The sequence below is a fragment of the Aulostomus chinensis genome, chromosome 3, assembly GCF_037954235.1.
Source record: "Aulostomus chinensis isolate RoL2024-O1b breed Wild chromosome 3, RoL_Achi_v1.0, whole genome shotgun sequence".
NCBI classification, from domain to species: Eukaryota; Metazoa; Chordata; class Actinopteri; order Syngnathiformes; family Aulostomidae; genus Aulostomus; species Aulostomus chinensis.
The window spans coordinates 15114199-15132722 of record NC_141322.1 but is presented as its reverse complement, the minus strand read 5'-3'; the positions used below and the strand labels follow the sequence as shown (position 1 = coordinate 15132722).

The window sequence follows — 18524 nt, the reverse complement described above, 5'->3', positions numbered from 1 at the left end:
AGAGGGAGTGATGGAACTTTGCCTCATAACTCTCACGTCAGGTGGCATCTAATGAACATGCAAACACACCGACACCCTCACATAAAGCTTTCAATCTAGGGGTCGATGCAGCACTCACTCACACCCTGAGGGGAGTGTGTTTTGTGCGTGTGTGAGTGTGTTGGGGCCTCTGAGAAAATGTGTGTCTTCATCCTCTTATTGCCCGTTTGCAGCCGGCTGAGCTGCTCCTGTGAGTGAGTGCTGCTATTTAATGACAGCCACTTAGCAGGGAGCTAAATTACATGCGTCTCATCATGTTTGACTTGACTGCAATGCAGAAGCAGTGTGTGTGTGTGTGTGTGTGTGTGTGTGTGTGTGTGTGTGTGTGTGAGAGAGAGAAAAAGAGAGAGACAGAGAGAGAGAGAGAGAGAGAGAGAGAGAGAGTTCACTACCATTCCTCAGGCGGTCAGGTCTGAATGCAGGATTGTAGGTCATGTCGCTGGACATTGTTTAGGGAAGCCAGTGCAGACATTCAGGAAATGGATGCCGGCGACTGTGTGTGTATATGTGTGTGTGTATGTGTGTGTGTGTGTTGTTGGCCCTCACTACAACCATTGCCATACGCATGTGTACACTCACACACACACACACACAATGCATCACCCTGAGGGCAGCGCAACATGGGAGCAATTAAACATCACCCTCGCTTATCGATGGTCGACTTTTTCAGGTCGAAGCAGACGATAAGAGGTCAGTGGTGAGCAGGAAGCTGTCCCTCCTCAGATGTTTATTTGCCCGTGTCTCACTTCCTGTCATATACTTTTGGTGCCAATTGGAGGGCATGTAAATACCCGCGCGCAGACATGGCCAATGAAAAGCTCGCCCACCAGCGTCGTCATGTAATTAAACAAATGCTGTTTAATTACAATGTGCAAATCATGATAATAGCTTCCTGCAGGTCTGGAGCAGAGTGCGTGTGCTACTATATGCTGCCACACTGTAAAAAGTGAGCCGGCTAAATGCACAGAGGCGTGCGCGTGGCTGATAGCTGTCACCTTCACTCATTCAGTTGCTCTTACAGACTTGAAATCAATAGCTTCAGTTGAGCAGAAGCCACCAGCTGTCTGTGCTACTTCTCTTTTTTTTAGTCAGCATCACCAACAACCTACTTCCTGTTACTGTCACCACGCACAAAAGACCTTCACTCAGCTGCTGATTGACAACTGCCTCTGAAACCCTCCCCTGGGGAAATGGGGCCATCAGTTGTAGGGGTCCATCTTAAAAGGCTGCTCCACTCTTCCTGCACCACCACCACTACCACCCCGCCCCCCCATCCATAACCCCCATTCAGAGAATTCATTCATTTCCCTGATATAAGTTTCAATTTCTCCAGCTATGCTACACACCACACAGCAGAGGTCTCACAAACCGAGGAGGGTCTGTGAGACCACAGACTCTGAAACGTGCATGATTACAGACAACGCCTACCAGTTTCAGAGGCTGCAGCCCAGCACACTCACCATTATATGATCTGGTTTTTAATCAGGGCTCATACAAACCACACACTGCCAATATCTCCTCACGAGCCTTTGGGTGCACATCCCAAACAAAGGCAATAATGATGAGGAGAGCACGTCTTTGTGCTGAATTCATTTAGGATGGGGGGGGGTGGTAGTGGTGGTGGGTGGGGGGTCGACACCTAAAGCTCTTTAAAAAACACACACACACATAAAGGTGTTCCCTAGATAATGTGAGGAGAGGAGTGTTTGCTTTTGAGGAGGAGAATAATAGAAGAATGGTTTCTCTCCTCGCCTCACCTGACTGCAGCTGTCCTTGTCACTCCAGCCAATGTTAAAGCCCCCCCTCTGCAAAAAACTGCACACAAAAATGCTGAGGAAAACTCATGTGTGCACGATCTGCCTCATCAACAGTGAGCAGAGCACCACCCATATTATAAAACAAGGTCTTATAGAGTGTGCCACACCGGGGAGTGACACTGAGGTGTGGTAAGAAGGTGCGCGGGATGCTTTTAATGACCCACACAGACACAATGTGGTCTGCAAAGCTCGGCACGTTTCCATAAGACAGGCTTACCTCAGCGCCACCTTCACGCAGCAGTCTCCTGGCTGGCTCGCCATTGTCGCTTTCAAGGTTCACCGGCGGGATGTGGATGTATCGGCTAGGTTTGCTTCTCAAAGCGGGGAAACGGTGCGCTGCTGCGGCATGAAGAAGCGGCAGAGGCAGCGGCAGCAGCGGGGCTGGAGCAGCGGAGCTGGAGCAGCGAGAGCAGCCGTCAAGACCAGCCGGCGGGGAGCAACCTCATCCGGACCCCTGTCGTCTTCTCCTCCGCTGTGGCGCTCATTTCTGGTTCACCGGTGTGTGTCACATCGCAGAGTCTGACTTCTCTCTGGTTTCCGTGTGTGTGTGTTTGTCTGAGTGTGTCAGCCGCTACATCCTGTGTGATAACGACGCGTGTGTGCGCTCCTGAGCCGCACCGTTTCTCTAGATACAGACGAGACTGTATACTGAAGGACTCAATGCTGCCTTAACGGACTGTCGGAATTATTGGTTTCCAACAATCACTTCAACACAATTACACTCGGAAAGAGGATTAAATTAATCATGTGTCACTCTTCGGCCTCAATTATTACTCAACCAGGGATATTGTACTTTATATACAAAGGATGGGAGTCATTCGTTGTAATGCAGTTTATCTCGATGCATCACAATATCTGTGACACTGAAGAACAATCCTGAACAAATGAAATCATGGATTTATTCACTTAATCACATCATTTTCACTAAATAGTGCTAACTGAGATGAAACCACATACATTAAAGTACATAGTCTCAGTTTCTCAGCTTGACACCATGAACTACTTAAAAATTTTAGGTCAAAATCGTGACAGCAGAACCTGTATCTTAAGAGCAAGAGTCAAGATATGCTGAAGTATCAATATTTTAGCCTAGGCTTGCCATACTGCATATTTCCTGTAAATGATTCCATATTTCGGTTGGCACAGTGGTACAGTGGTGCAGTGGTCAGCACTGTTGCCTCACAGCAAGAAGGTTCCAGGTTCGAGCTCAGGCACGGGATCTTTCTGTGTGGAGTCTGCATGTTCTCCCTGTGCCTGTGTGGGTTCTCTCCCTGAACCCCGCCTCTTGCCTGAAGGTAGCTGGGATAGCCTCCAGCCCCCCCCCCCCCCCCCCCCACTTAAATAAGTAAGCACGATTTGCAATTGTGAGATGGTCCACCCACCTCAGGTACAAATATGCTGTTGATACATGTAGTGACACATTTATCCTCGTTTTTGAACCCTGTGTTTTTGCACTTTGCGTCATTGCACTACTCTCTTAGTGCACGCATTGTTAGAAATATGAATACTGCTTACATTTCTACAGTCTGTTGACCTTATTTTAACTATAAGTTGTACTGTATAAGTACTAACACAGTACAGTCACAGCCTAGGAATACCCAGAGTCACCTATCTTGTGTGTGTACTTGGCATATAAAGTTATTTCTTATTCTGATGATTCAGTACTTGGTTCTCTGTTATGTTACACATCGTCTTTAAATGTTTTCAGTTACGTTATGCAAATGTTAAACCCCTCAGAACAATAAGGATCTACTAGTTTTCTAAGCCACAAAAATGATGTGGCCATAAGAGCACAGAAATACTGCAATGGTATTCATAACCGCTACTAATTGACTCTATTGAGCAGCCTAAAGGTTTTATAAAAGTCAAGTCAAGTCAGTTTCATTTGTGTAGCGCCAACGCTCATGACACTTAACAAGTAGAGCAGGTCCACACTCCTTCAATGAAGCTACACCCAACAATTCTCCATCAGCAAGCACTTCCTGTAACAGTGGTGATGGAGACCTTCCTTTACCAGGCAGGAACGTGGAGCAGATCCAGGGTCAGTGGGGACGGACGTCTGCTTTGGGAGAGAGAGCAGGAGAGCAGGGCAGAGACAAAGACAGATAATGGAGGAAGACAGACATAGACAGAGATAAAGGGACAGAGATAAAGAGTGAGAAAGGAGGAGAGAATAATGGACAGACGGGGAACTGAGCAGGTGGTGCAACGGGTGAGCCTCTTCAGGTCTGCAGCCTCCTCCAGCAGCACCTGGGATCTGGGATGTGGGGAAGCCCAAAGGCTCTGGAGAGGAAGATGAGTTAGTAATACATATGAAAATAAAAAGTTGTTATTACATTGGAATGTTATTATATAGGCTGAGTTACTGTTTTATTTCATATAAAAGCAGTTTAATCTTACAGTTGGTCAAGTTAGAGCATCACGGGTTTATTTGGCATATTTCTGTGTAAAGACATGAATCTCTAACTTTAATATAGCTGATAGAATAATGAAGAATACAAAAAAAAAGACAAAATTTGCATCTTTTCTCAACTGGACTTAACATTCACTGATAATCTGCAAAAAACGAGATGTCCCTGAAGGTAACACAAGTACCGTCGATTGACAGGCACTGGAGCCAACCGGTGCCCGTTTGAGAACTTCATCGTGGTGCTTTATGGACCAATCAGATGGCTCGGGTGGCTTCAGCAGTCCCACCCAGCATCACACACCCACAGCGGGCTACGACCAAACCTGCAGCGGCTCACGGACGGCCCGCGGCAACATCTGAGGCCCGTTAAACTGCCATAAACATGAGGGAGTGGAGGGCCCCTTGTTGAAACGCCTTGAGGTCAAAGGTCAAAACTCATGCAAAGGTTTGAGCAGAAGTTTGGAAGTAATTTGTTCTGCTGTTGATAGGAAGTTACACTTCACTTACTTCCTTCTCCTGCTGAGTCAGAATCCTTTCAAAAAGGGAAGCTGAAGCGTTTTCTCTTACTTGACCCAAAAACAAACGTCCTGCTCTTTTTTCTGTGGATTCTCCATAAAGTCATGGAATATAGATTTAATTTGGATTCGTGCCTCTGAAGAATCCCCTTCCAATTCCATTGAATCAGATAATACATGAAGGTATTATTTCAATACTTTACTTGATCTGTAACAAGATTCTCACTCATGCATGAATCCAAACAGTTTACAAATGAAAAATGGAGTTTATTTTATATCGGTTTACTTTTGTACTGGTATACCTTGAGCGCATTAAAAAAATGTAGCCACGGATAGATGGTGAACAGCGTGGTAGCAAAAGCTAAAAACAGGCTACCACTGGGCTAAATAACAGAATCTATCTTTGATATTCCTCACTTCTAGGTATCACTTTGAGACAAAATTAGCTTCTCACCCAGTGGGCGTTTCTACTGCCTTGCTGGGCATTTTATATAAATTATATGTTAAAAAAAACAGTACCAGGGGAAGTTATATGGAAATGAGGCATCACAGGTTGAAAAGTTTCTAACCAGTTTATTTGGAGCAACTGGGGGTTCAGGGTCTTGGTCAAACGGTTAACTAATCAGCAACCCGCCAGTTATTACCTCCTGCTCTGTGCACCGAATATTTCCCACCAACCAGCAACACACACCCACACACACAGTTTAAAGTTAATTATGTCACAACCGCCAACGTAAAGTCTCATGTGCCTTCACAGACAAATTCTTCCCGACCTTGACAGAACAGCTCAATCACAAACAGATTTCTACCTGCGCAGTAACACGCAAACAATCACTTTTATCTTATGAAACACACCCTGCAAATAGTTGCAGGAACTAATAACCTTTCTCACTTGCAATGAGGAGCTTATATGTGTTTGTGTGTGTGTGTGTGTCCCGAGGGCCAGGCGGGGATGTTAGTGCAACGCAGGCAATGATCCCTGGAAGCTGTGCTGAATTCCACACAAGATTATCATCCAGTTATGAGGATAAAGCTCCAATCCTCCTAGATCTGCTGGGAACCAACCATCGCCACTGGATGGACTGAACACACACACACATACACACACACACACACACATACGCACGCGTGCGCATGCTCAACTTATTGCTTCCTACAGCAACAATTTATACAAGCTATTATATAATTACTCTGTTTTTTAAGAATATATTAAATCCCATTCGTTCCTCTTCAGGCATGTTTATAAATCCACTTTTTTCCCCACCATGCACCACCTCCTCAGCACTTTATAATGTGAAAAGCACATTTCATAACCATTCTGTGTGGGTTATATTTTAATATTGTAATTGCCAAACTGCAACATAATCCCTATATCTGGGGCTGCATATAGTCAAACTAACAGCACCCTAATTACATAAGAGGCATTCAAATGCAACCCTTCCTGCCGCCCTCGGGTTCCATCAGTCACGGTGAAGTCAGCAATTTATTCTCCAGCATGGATTTGACGCTTCCTCCGGCAAAACACACACACACACACACACACACACACACACACACACACACACACACACACACACACACACACACACTTGCACAAATTGCAAGTTAATAGAGATTATATCCTGACCTGAAAACATGAAGATGACTCATTACGTTGATGTGCCACAGTCATTTTATGGCTTCCTTCAAAAAGCTGCACAGAATATTTTAGAAAATTATTTATTGCCACATAAGAAAAACACCCACTCCAACATTTCCATCATATATTCAGGGTTGTGTGTCCGATACCAATTCTGTGTGTGTGTGTGTGTCTGTGTGTGTGTCTGTGTGTGTGTCTGTGTGTGTGTTAAATATGTCCTTCAGTCCGTTTCAGCTGACCTTTATAAGATCAGCAACATATTGCGTCTTTCAGCGGACTCCAACGAGAGCGAGTGTGAGATGGAAGATGAAACTGCACCCTAATGTATTCTCCATCTTTATCCTTTTGATGTGTCTATAATCCCTCACACGCGTTTTCTATATTTGGCTTTGAAGCTCCTATAGGTAATCCCCCATTCTCTACCGTAACAAAACTGCCTGAATTGGCACACATCTGACGACTGGCAAAGAAAAGAGTCGAAGCCGCTGAGTTATGTGCCGTCGTTTCACGTCTGCCCCCATTTCCTGGGAGGATGTATTTGGCTGAGTTTAATAAGTGTACAGATGTTTGATGGGGTGTTACAGAGGAGCTGCTTATGTGTTTTGAATTTATGTGTGTCAGCTGGCATGAAGCAGAGCAGGTCCTCGTCAGTTTTTGTGTGCTTGGCCCCGTCACTGCTCGGAGCTCAGCCTTCACACTGCTGACAGGGGAAATGGGGCCTTACTGAGTGATACGGAAACATAGGTATCCCATAATATTTATCTCTATATGTTGATATCTATATCATTATGATGGCATTCAACACTTAAAGCCATGGATCTTCATACCAAGTACCAGCCCACCACGGGATTGTAAGGCTGCGGTGTCTCTTCACGGGATGGCTGATGTCCATCTCCATTGAGTCAGAAAAAGAGGCCCTTAGCAACCAATAGCATATTTATATAATATGCTTGGTGTATGTTCACTAGCAAGCTGCTAGCTGTGACTGCTGTTTGGCACCATGCAGGTAGGTCCTGTCATGGTTCTTGAACTAAACAAAAAGAAACATACTTCTCCTCAGGGGCCAACCTAGTCCAAAATCCCTTCTGGTTATACAGTAGATCATGCAAGTATTCCCACGTAGATCAGCAGTCACCACAGGATACATGAGTGGTGGGTGATCAGTAGCAAGTCATGAACACGGGCCATTGTAGAGTAGACCTACATTCCAGCCTCCATCCCCAGGGCACATGCTGACCCACACTTTGCTCCATCCCTGCCCAGCTCTGATGCCTCCTGCTGGGCTCTGGCCATGTAGTAGCTGGGATGAGGCTGGAGGGTGGCTCACAATGATGCCACAGCCTTGGGGGGGGGGGGGGGGGGGGTCAGAGTTTGTGGCTCTCATTGACTGGGCTACAGCTGCATCACACAGCATGAGACCAGGTTTTTGTGTGTGTGTGTGTGTGTGTGTGTGTGTGAGGGAGGGAGGGAGGGAGGGAGTGAGAGTGACAGAGAGAGACAGTTCATATGGGGTTTTGATGAGAGGAGGTCAACAAGGAGTGGTTGTTCTCTGATCCTGTCCCAAACACACACACACACACACACACACACACACACACACACACAAACACACACACATTCACAAAAGACTAACAGTCCATCTGTGTCAGCTGACACCACTGAGGAGGCAGCTGAGACCCCTACAGCTCCAGGAACAAGACCGCTGTTTGGACCTTTCTTGAGCATCAGAAAATCTCTATGAAATATTAGATGATTCTCAAATGTTTTATTATTTGTGTGCGCAAAATCTCTCAGCCCATCACCCATCCTCAGACTTGTCTACGGCATCCTGCACCTTGTTTCTATGGAAACAGCCCCCAAAGAAGGCAGGCAGGAAGGGACAAGAAGGGATGCTGAAATGGCAGAAAAGCCTCTTTGTCTTCTCAGAGCTGACTGGACTAAAGCCGGTATAAAGGGTGCTTAAAACTTAATCAGCCCTTATAATTGACTGTGTCTGCACAGATGTGGCCTGGTATGTCACCAGATTTCCATACAAGTCCTTAAATTAGTTAAAGAAAACCCAGACCAGACAAATTTGTTTTTTTATTCAGGAAGATAATGCGATTATTTATCATTTCTGTGTAATAACCTTTTGTCCCTGGCAGGACTTCTACAGCTACATTTTAATGCTTCAGCTTCCACAGCAGCTTCAGCTCAGGGATGTTGAAACCTCCCCATCCTCAGGTTCCCTCATTTTATTTCTATACGACTGTCATAACTTAATCCAATCTATTCCAAAATTTTAACGAATAATTAAAGCAGAATGACTTTGTAAGAACGAAATGGATGTTCAGGGTTGTGGTAATGCATCGGCCACGTTCTGGTGAGTTTGACTTCACGGATGCAGGAAACCAAAATATGGAAGAGTAACAGTGAAGTACTTGTCAAAAAGACTATCAAATGTCAGGAATAACTAGATAATAAAATCCACTTATTTGGTTCATTAGAACGACTGAACTCTGGAGGGGACCAGGCACCCAACGCGTGTACAGCCCACATCCCGTTGAAGGGGAATGTCTGAAGTGTTGACAGCTGGGGAGTGAGCTTTAGCTACATCACTGGATTTGTTTTTCCACGACACCTGGCCCTCAGCTCAATACTGACACCCACGGAGCTGCAAACTAGTCACCTTCAAGCAAAATTTGCAATGAAAATGTGTGGTGCTCACCTAAACATTGTCAGCTGAACGTGAACATGGCGAAACTTCTTCCTCACGCCGACACCTTGAGTCTCTCCAAGCTCTGGCCGTCGTTGCTCCAGCTTCTTCCTCTGATGAACACCTACATCTGTGGAGCCTCACCAGACTCTTATTTCCCTTGGAGCCAAATAGCTGAAAAGATTTGTTTTTAATTTCAAATGATTACAAGGAATGTCAACAATAGAAGGCTGTTAATACAGTTTATGTATATCCATTACTATGTGATCACATTACACATTCATAGAGAAATCGCCAGCATGCCACACAAACAGACAAACAGCCACACACACGATAATAATAAGACTCTCAAGCAAAGACAGCATGAAATCCCAAGCTTGTTTGTGTGTGTAAACATCCCGCTAAGACACTCACTCCATTCTGAATCGGAAAATTGGATTGCTGCATCCCAATAACTTGATTATAAACAGCCTCCTTCTCACACTGGGGGGAGGCTGGGGTGGTGGTGTGATGGGGGTGCACTTAATAAAGCTAAGTGCATTGACACGCTGGTGCCCACACTCAGAGTTGTATGTCAAACACTTACATGTATCACTGTAAAATAATAGGAAGAGGAAATATTGCAGTTTATTCCCAGTGAATACAAGGTCAAAAATGGGGTTAGAAGTAAACAACAATCAACTATTTTTCTATCCAAGCACGTATTAACGTTTAAGTATTGGCTAATAGGGATCTGAAGGTTATATGAAGGTCAAATGTGTCAGCTGTAGGTCAGTTAAATCAAAACATTCATATGTGGACCAAAAATCTCAATGACTGCACTGGAAAAGTTGTGTTACATACACACCGAGAACTTTTGTGGTAGAAATGAGTTTGGGAAATTTCTTCCTCAAATACATCATTTTATGCTGCTAAATTGTTTTTTTTTTATTTAATAGATTTTGAGTAATACACAAAAACCTGCAGTACTTGTACCACATTTTCACTCGGCCAACAAAGGGAACTCTCACATTAAAGTTTGAGTATAGTTCAAAGTTCCGGGGTTTGATGAGTGTGAACATTGTATGGTGCACCAGAAAAACCTAACTCAAACGTTTGTGAAGCTGGTCCAGTACACTCAGGATGAAGACAGTCCGGTACACTCAGGATGAAGACAGTCTGGTACACCCAGGATGAAGACAGTCTGGTGCACCCAGGATGAAGACAGTCTGGTACACTCAGGATGAAGCTGGTCTGGTACACTCAGGATGAAGCTGGTCCGGTACATTCAGGATGAAGACGGTCTGGTACACTCAGGATGAAGCTGGTCTGGTACACTCAGGATGAAGCTGGTCCGGTACATTCAGGATGAAGACGGTCTGGTACACCCAGGAAAAAGCTGGTCTGGTACATTCAGGATGAAGCTGGTCCGGTACATTCAGGATGAAGCTGGTCCGGTACATTCAGGATGAAGACGGTCTGGTACACCCAGGAAAAAGCTGGTCTGGTACATTCAGGATGAAGCTGGTCCGGTACATTCAGGATGAAGCTGGTCCGGTACATTCAGGATGAAACCTGGTCCGGTACACTTAGGATGAAGCTGGTCTGGTACATTCAGGATGAAGCTAGTCCGGTACATTCAGGATGAAGCTGGTCCGGTACATTCAGGATGAAGCTGGTCTGGTACACCCAGGATGAAGACAGTCTGATACATTCAGGATGAAGACAGTCTGGTAAACCCAGGAAAAAGACAGTCTGGTATACTCAGGATGAAGACATTCTGGTACAACCAGGATGAAGCTGGTCTGGTCCACTCAGGATGAAGACGGTCTGGTACACCCAGGATGAAGCTGGTCTGGTACACTCAGGATGAAGACAGTCTGGTACACCCAGGATGAAGACAGTCTGGTAAATTCAGGATGAAGCTGGTCTGGTACACCCAGGATGAAGACAGTCTGGTACACTCAGGATGAGGCTGGTCTGGTACACTTAAGATGAAGCTGGTCTGGTACACTCAGGATGAAGCTGGTCTGGTACACCCAGGATGAAGACAGTCTGGTACACCCAGGATGAAGCTGGTCTGGTACACCCAGGATGAAGACAGTCTGGTACACCCAGGATGAAGACAGTCTGGTACACTCAGGATGAAGACAGTCTGGTAAACCCAGGAAAAAGACAGTCTGGTATACTCAGGATGAAGACATTCTGGTACAACCAGGATGAAGCTGGTCTGGTACACTCAGGATGAAGACGGTCTGGTACACCCAGGATGAAGACAGTCTGGTAAATTCAGGATGAAGCTGGTCTGGTACACTCAGGATGAAGACAGTCTGGTAAACCCAGGAAAAAGACAGTCTGGTATACTCAGGATGAAGACATTCTGGTACAACCAGGATGAAGCTGGTCTGGTACACTCAGGATGAAGACAGTCTGGTACACCCAGGATGAAGACAGTCTGGTAAATTCAGGATGAAGCTGGTCTGGTACACCCAGGATGAAGACAGTCTGGTACACCCAGGATGAAGCTGGTCTGGTACACCCAGGATGAAGACAGTCTGGTACACCCAGGATGAAGACAGTCTGGTACACTCAGGATGAAGACAGTCTGGTACACTCAGGATGAACCTGGTCTTGTACACTCAGGATGAAGCTGGTCTGGTACACCCAGGATGAGGCTGGTCTGGTACACTCAGGATGAGGCTGGTCTGGTACACTCAGGATGAAGACAGTCTGGTACACTCAGGATGAAGCTGGTCTGGTACACTCAGGATGAAGACAGTCTGGTACACTCAGGATGAAGACAGTCTGGTACACTCAGGATGAAGCTGGTCTTGTACACTCAGGATAAAGCTGGTCTGGTACACCCAGGATGAGGCTGGTCTGCTACACTCAGGATGAGGCTGGTCTGGTACACTCAGGATGAGGCTGGTCTGGTACACCCAGGATGAAGCTGGTCTGGTACACCCAGGATGAAGCTGGTCTGGTACACTCAGGATGAAGCTGGTCTGGTACACTCAGGATGAAGACAGTCTGGTACACTCAGGACGAGGCTGGTCTGGTACACTCAGGATGAAGACAGTCTGGTACACTCAGGATGAAGCTGGTCTGGTACACTCAGGATGAAGACAGTCTGGTACACTCAGGATGAAGCTGGTCTGGTACACTCAGGATGAAGACAGTCTGGTACACTCAGGATGAAGCTGGTCTGGTACACTCAGGATGAAGACAGTCTGGTACACTCAGGATGAAGACAGTCTGGTACACTCAGGATGAAGCTGGTCTGCTACACTCAGGATGAAGCTGGTCTTGTACACTCAGGATGAAGCTGGTCTGGTACACCCAGGATGAGGCTGGTCTGCTACACTCAGGATGAGGCTGGTCTGGTACACTCAGGATGAGGCTGGTCTGGTACACTCAGGATGAGGCTGGTCTGGTACACCCAGGATGAAGCTGGTCTGGTACACTCAGGATGAAGCTGGTCTGGTACACTCAGGATGAAGCTGGTCTTGTACACTCAGGATGAAGCTGGTCTGGTACACCCAGGATGAGGCTGGTCTGGTACACTCAGGATGAGGCTGGTCTGGTACACCCAGGATGAAGCTGGTCTGGTACACTCAGGATGAAGCTGGTCTGGTACACTCAGGATGAAGACAGTCTGGTACACTCAGGACGAGGCTGGTCTGGTACACTCAGGATGAGGCTGGTCTGGTACACCCAGGATGAAGCTGGTCTGGTACACCCAGGATGAAGCTGGTCTGGTACACTCAGGATGAAGCTGGTCTTGTACACTCAGGATGAAGCTGGTCTGGTACACCCAGGATGAGGCTGGTCTGGTACACTCAGGATGAGGCTGGTCTGGTACACCCAGGATGAAGCTGGTCTGGTACACTCAGGATGAAGCTGGTCTGGTACACTCAGGATGAAGACAGTCTGGTACACTCAGGACGAGGCTGGTCTGGTACACTCAGGATGATTTTGAAGCAAGAACACCCAAACTGTCTCTTTAACATTAACATGACCAGTATTTTATCATCTTGATGAATTTTAGCTGTTGCTCTAGAACTGGCAGGTTTGAGGTGACTGCTGGTGTCACACACATCAAACATCTTACTACTTCTTGAGGGGAGACCAAGGACAGTTAAAAAACCCTGACTTCCTCCAATCAGGAGCAAGCAAGAGAGACACCGCACATCTTCTGACTGTCTAAGATTCTACAATTCATCCTATGGAACCTCGAAAAATATCACTTTAGTGATTAATGAGCCGCGGCGAAAGTGGACCAGGACCTCCAAGTAATTTTGTGGACACTCAAACGTGAAGGCAGTTGATAAATGAAGCTGGGAAGGTGAGTTATTCCTCTCCTCATCAACACATCATCCATATGACCATATTTTTTCATGATTGATATTATCTCCTCAGGCTGGACACCTACAGTATATATTTATTTTTACTCACTCTCGTGAAATTGATGAATAGTTCTCCCACTTTTACACTCACTTATTTAACACAATTATGAGCCCGATAAGGATTTTTTTCTTGTTTTCTTTGTTTTAGAAATATATTTTAAGTGAAAGTGTCATGGAGTATTAAAGTGGCTCTCAGGTGCTTAAAATTTAAGCAAACACAGACACAGATACAGGTGTACGGATCGAAGCCCGAATGACAACATGGGATCAAGTCCAGCAAGATCAGGACTGTTAAAATGGAGGATGTGACTAACAGAAATGTTTTTTTCCATTTTAATGTTTAAATTGTGTATAATTCCATGAATTACATGGTGATTGCATCACTGCATCACAAAGACATTTGTTAAAATTTCAGCAAATTGAAGTGGTTCAAAGACAACTCAGTGTCACGTAAAAAAATTAAGGTACAAAAGGAAAAGAGCTGTCAAATGAAGATTTGATTCCGTATTCATGTAAAAATGTTGCTTTGCAAATTTATTAAGCAGCCTCTTGTTGTAAAAGTAGCAGTATAATCGGGGCTTTTGCTTGTATTGCAGCAGCTGACGTCAAATCAAACATGGAGGCTACTGAAAAAAAGAAACTAATGAATTTTGTAGCGGATGAAAAAGAAGGACTCTGCGCTGAAATGTTCATATAAGATAAATCTAACTTTAGATTTAGGCCATTAGTGAACGACACCGCAGACACAGGACTTCCACATCACCACAACTAAACTTTTCAGCATGATGTCAGCGACAAACTAGGACGAGGGGGGAGGGGAGAGAAAGGTATCCTCACTCACCTTACCTCCCTACACTCTTACCTCCCCCTGTAATTATTAAAAACAATGAAATCTTAAGCATTTCTGAATGTTTCTCCACTGGATATTTGACTGCCTGTGAGCTGAGACGACAGCATGAGGCGATTTCACACTTGGCTGGAGCTGAGAGCCGAGCGTTGACAGAGCTGGCTTCTACTGCCCTGCAGTGGTAAAAGTGGGGTTTTACATCACGGTGACACACGCCTAAGAGAAGATGGAAACAGTTGTAAGAAAACAGCGCATGTCTACTCTTATCATTAAAAGTGTCAATCCTGTTTCAGGTAGTTGCCTTTAAAAAGCACTTCCATCCCCGATGATGCTGGATGATGAGGGCTCTTCACAGCCTCTCCCAGAGACGATCAGAGGCAAATGATTTCACTTTGATGTGAGGCGCCACACAAACCTGTTGTTGTAATCCTGTTTGAACTAAAGACCCCTGCTGCACATCCATTTTAATTTTCTTTTTTTTTGCAGAGTAATTACTGGAGCAGATAAACAATAATTTAATTACGTAACACAGGCTGACACATCATTAAGGAAAAGTAGCTGATGCTAGAGACCCCAGATCAGTCTGTGACTAATTTCCAGAGTTGGAGGCTGCAACAGCAGACTCCTTCCCTGCCTCAGCACCTGTCCAGGTGAGTCTTATCAGGCTGTCAGGTGCAACCAAACCTGGGCGGAGTTTTGGAGTGGAGGGGAGGAGTCTACTTCTTGCACTGTGCAGGTTTCTGCTGCTGTGGGCTCCACCATAGATGAGATGTTTTAGTACTGACTTCAGCACCTGCTCAGTCACAGTCAGCAACGCTCAGACCTCGGTTACTGATTAACCAGCATCGACTGGACCAGGATCAGCTCCGTCCTGTGCGTCAATGCCATGCGCATCTGTATGGAAATCTTTGAAACTTTAGCACAACAAAATATATCATCAATTAAAGCTGCAAGCAGCGTTGTTAGGGCCTGAGCCCCCGCGCGGCCTGCGGCAGCGTCCTTGACACCGGCCCGAATCCAACGGTGTAATCGGCAAATCCCTAGGCCTTGTAGTTTAGGAGATACGAGCCTCAGTGCGCTGCACAGTGTGACTGCAGAGCTGAGAGCTGGCCCTTTAAGAGCCCCTCCCTTCTCTGCTTGCTCTCTGCCATCTGTGTCAGAGTGGAGAGCAGAGGAGGATTTTGGCACTTTTACTGTGAAAAACAGTCATAACTCTGCATATGTTGGTCAAAAGTGGAATGTAAAGACATCAGTTTGTAGAGTTTTGTGTCAGGAATTCAGTGGTGTGTTTTTTGAAGGTGTGAGTGTTTTAGTTTAGAAGCTACAAGTGTTTGTTTGAGAGTATGTACATGAGGGCAGAGAAGCGCCAATTGTGGTTTCCATGACTACAGTAAACAAATCTCTGCCATCTGTGCTAGAGTGGAGAGAACGGAGGATTAACAGAATTGTAGTGTGTAAAAGCTGAATACCTCGGCATACGTTGGTCAAAAGTGACACATAATACTATATTTTTGTAGGGATTTTTGTCAGGAATACAGTGGTGTGTTTTTAAAAGCTGTGGGATGTATGGTGTAGACGTGAGAAGCATTTGTTTGACAGTATGTACCCTGAGAGGACACGCTCTCCCCATTGACTTCCATTGTAAGCGTGAAATGTGTCTCCCCCAATTTGACGGCTTATAAAATGGGAACCGCGCGCGTAGTATATTAACCTTTGAAGATTTTTGAAGAGCACAGTTGGGAGAGTAATGTGTGAAAGTTTGGAAGCCATGCCATTAACGGCTTAGGAGGAGATCGATTTTGTTCGGGGAGTAAAAAAAGTCCTTTTTTGGACAGTTTTGTCCAATTTGTGGACATTCTGTTGTAGATAGGTGAGAGGTCAGAGCATATGAATTTTTCGTCTTGATGAGACGAGTCCAACGGTGTTGGTCCCATGTCTGTGGGACATTCGTGCAAGCAGTTATAGCGGTCCAATGTTTTTGTTTTAGTTTTTTGGCTCCCTAGGTGGCGCTATTGAGTTTTTGCGGAATTTTTTTTTTCAATACTAAATTTTTCGCCAGACGGGAAGTGCGTGCCAAATTTCAGCGAATTTCATGCATGTTCAGGTGGTCAAATTAAGCGTTAAAGAGTTCGCGGAATAAAGAAAGAACGAGTGTGTCGAGCAAACATAATAGGGTCTTCGCCTGAAGTACCTTCAGGCTCAGGCCCTAATAGTAAAACGAAGCAATTTCAGATATAATTTTGCCACCATTGGTTTCAATGGGAGACCTCACCCCCCGTCCCCCCCCCCCCCCCGACCCTCCTGTGATGTTTTTAGAGGCCTGTGATGCTCCTAAGTGGGTGTTTTTACTGCTTTTAGCGCTTACTTTGTGTTTCTCTGACTACGAAACATAATAGGGTCTTCGCCTGAAGTACCTTCTGGCTCAGGCCCGAATGATTGGGCCGAGGGAAATGGGAGGGTCAGACATGGAAACTGTTGTTTATAAAACTGTGTTTTAGAAGGAATTTCTACATCGCCAATCAAACTGGAAGATACTAATAAATGAATAGTTATTTTTTTATTTTACAATTATTTACAATTACAAGAGCAAATGACAAATAAACAGATTAAAAAAAGATACCCACTGAGATAAAGAATCAAAAACACACACAAAAAAAAGACTCAAGAGAAGCTACTTCTAATGGACATGAAGTCATTTTGGATCAAAATAAAGAGAGGAAGCTTCCTTGGTGCTCTGAGGAAGAAAAAAAAGACCATTTCAATAAATGTAAGAAGATACAGGGGAAACAAGTCTCCATCCAGATGTAAGAGTGTGTGATGCTCAGTATACTGAAGACCATAAATGGCTGTTCCTCTATTTCATGTGGAAAGAAAGAAATCTCCATATTCAGGACCTGTGCTTTGTCTAAATCCAGCCTGTGGACTCTCTCCAGGACTACACCATCTACCTGTCTGACGGGCTCCACCTCTCTGACAAGGGCAACCAGTTTGTGAGCCAGCACTTGTGGGGTCTGCTGGAGAGACGCGTAGCCCACCTGCCCTTCATCCTGCCTTACTGGGGGGACGTGGACACCAGCAGCCCTGAGACCAGCCTGCTCTGTGACCAGTGAGGAGGATGAGGACAATGTCTTTGTATGATGGACATGTTGCAGCAGAAATCACTCACCTGAAGTCTGGACTAAGAAGAAGGTTGGCCAGCGAGCTTCAGCGGTTCCATGGCGATGGTAGCTGACGCTGCTCTCACCTGCTCAAAAGCAGCTTATAATCAAGAGAGGTTTAACAAATATTAAAGCGCAGCAGATTGACCATTATTTTGTCTGAAAGGTGGTGTCATTCTAACAAAAAATATCGATCGCAAAAAGACACGGCAGGTGGAACCAAAGATCTCTAATTTGGACTCCTCAGACCAAAGCCCAGATCTCCACTGGTCTGATGTCCATTCCTTGTGTTTCTTGGCCCAAACGAATCTCTCCTGCTTGTTGCTTTTCCTTAGCAGTGGTTTCTTAGCAGCTGTTGGACCACAGAGGCCTGATCGGCTCAGTCTCCTCTGAGTCTCAGTGGTTGTCTAGATGTGTCTGCTACCAGAACCCTGGGTGGCTTTTATCTGAGCTCTAATCTGAGGTGCTGTTAACTTGAGATTCCTGAGGCTGGTGACTCGGGTGAACTGGTCCTCAGCAGCAGGGGAGACTCTTGGTCCTCCTTTCCTGGGGCGGTCCCTTAACTCACAAAAATTGATGTTTCTCTGACTTTATCTTCTGCATACCAATTATTTAAAAGGCCTCGCTGGAATAGAAGCAAATGCTAATATTTTCATGTGGTAGGGAACAAAAAGTTGTGATTAGAATCTCATCTATTTTTCCCTTGACCTTTCTTTGTAGTACAGACACCTGAGCACGTGACACTGGACTGCACTCACGCTGTTCATCTACGTCGTGTTTCCTGTTACATCAAAGGTGAGAACAAGCGTAAAAGGTTCAGATTTCACAATAAAGTTTATTTTTTAATTAACAGGTGCATGTGAGTGATGCAAGCAAGAACATTTCTCTGCATAGAATCATTAATAATCCACACATCCTTCATCTGACAGACAAACACAGGTGAGTCCTGGGTGGTAACGCTTCACGTCCACTCAGCAGACATCAGCATGTCACTCGTCGCAGTTAAAACACAGCAGGCA

At 45.4% G+C, this 18524-nt stretch overlaps 1 protein-coding gene across 5 annotated transcripts in view; it reads right to left on the bottom strand.

Annotated features, from left to right (window-relative positions):
• kif21b (kinesin family member 21B) overlaps positions 1 to 2490 on the bottom strand; it is a 61319-nt gene extending 58829 nt beyond the window's left edge. For all 5 annotated transcript variants that reach the window (XM_086198899.1, XM_086198901.1, XM_086198900.1 and 2 more), the window contains exon 1: positions 2074 to 2490. In XM_086198899.1, the coding sequence (XP_086055025.1) occupies positions 2074 to 2117 (44 nt within the window). In that variant the 5' untranslated portion in view covers positions 2118 to 2490. The remainder of the gene's footprint in view (positions 1 to 2073) is intronic.
• Between the last annotated feature and the right edge of the window lie 16034 nt (positions 2491 to 18524).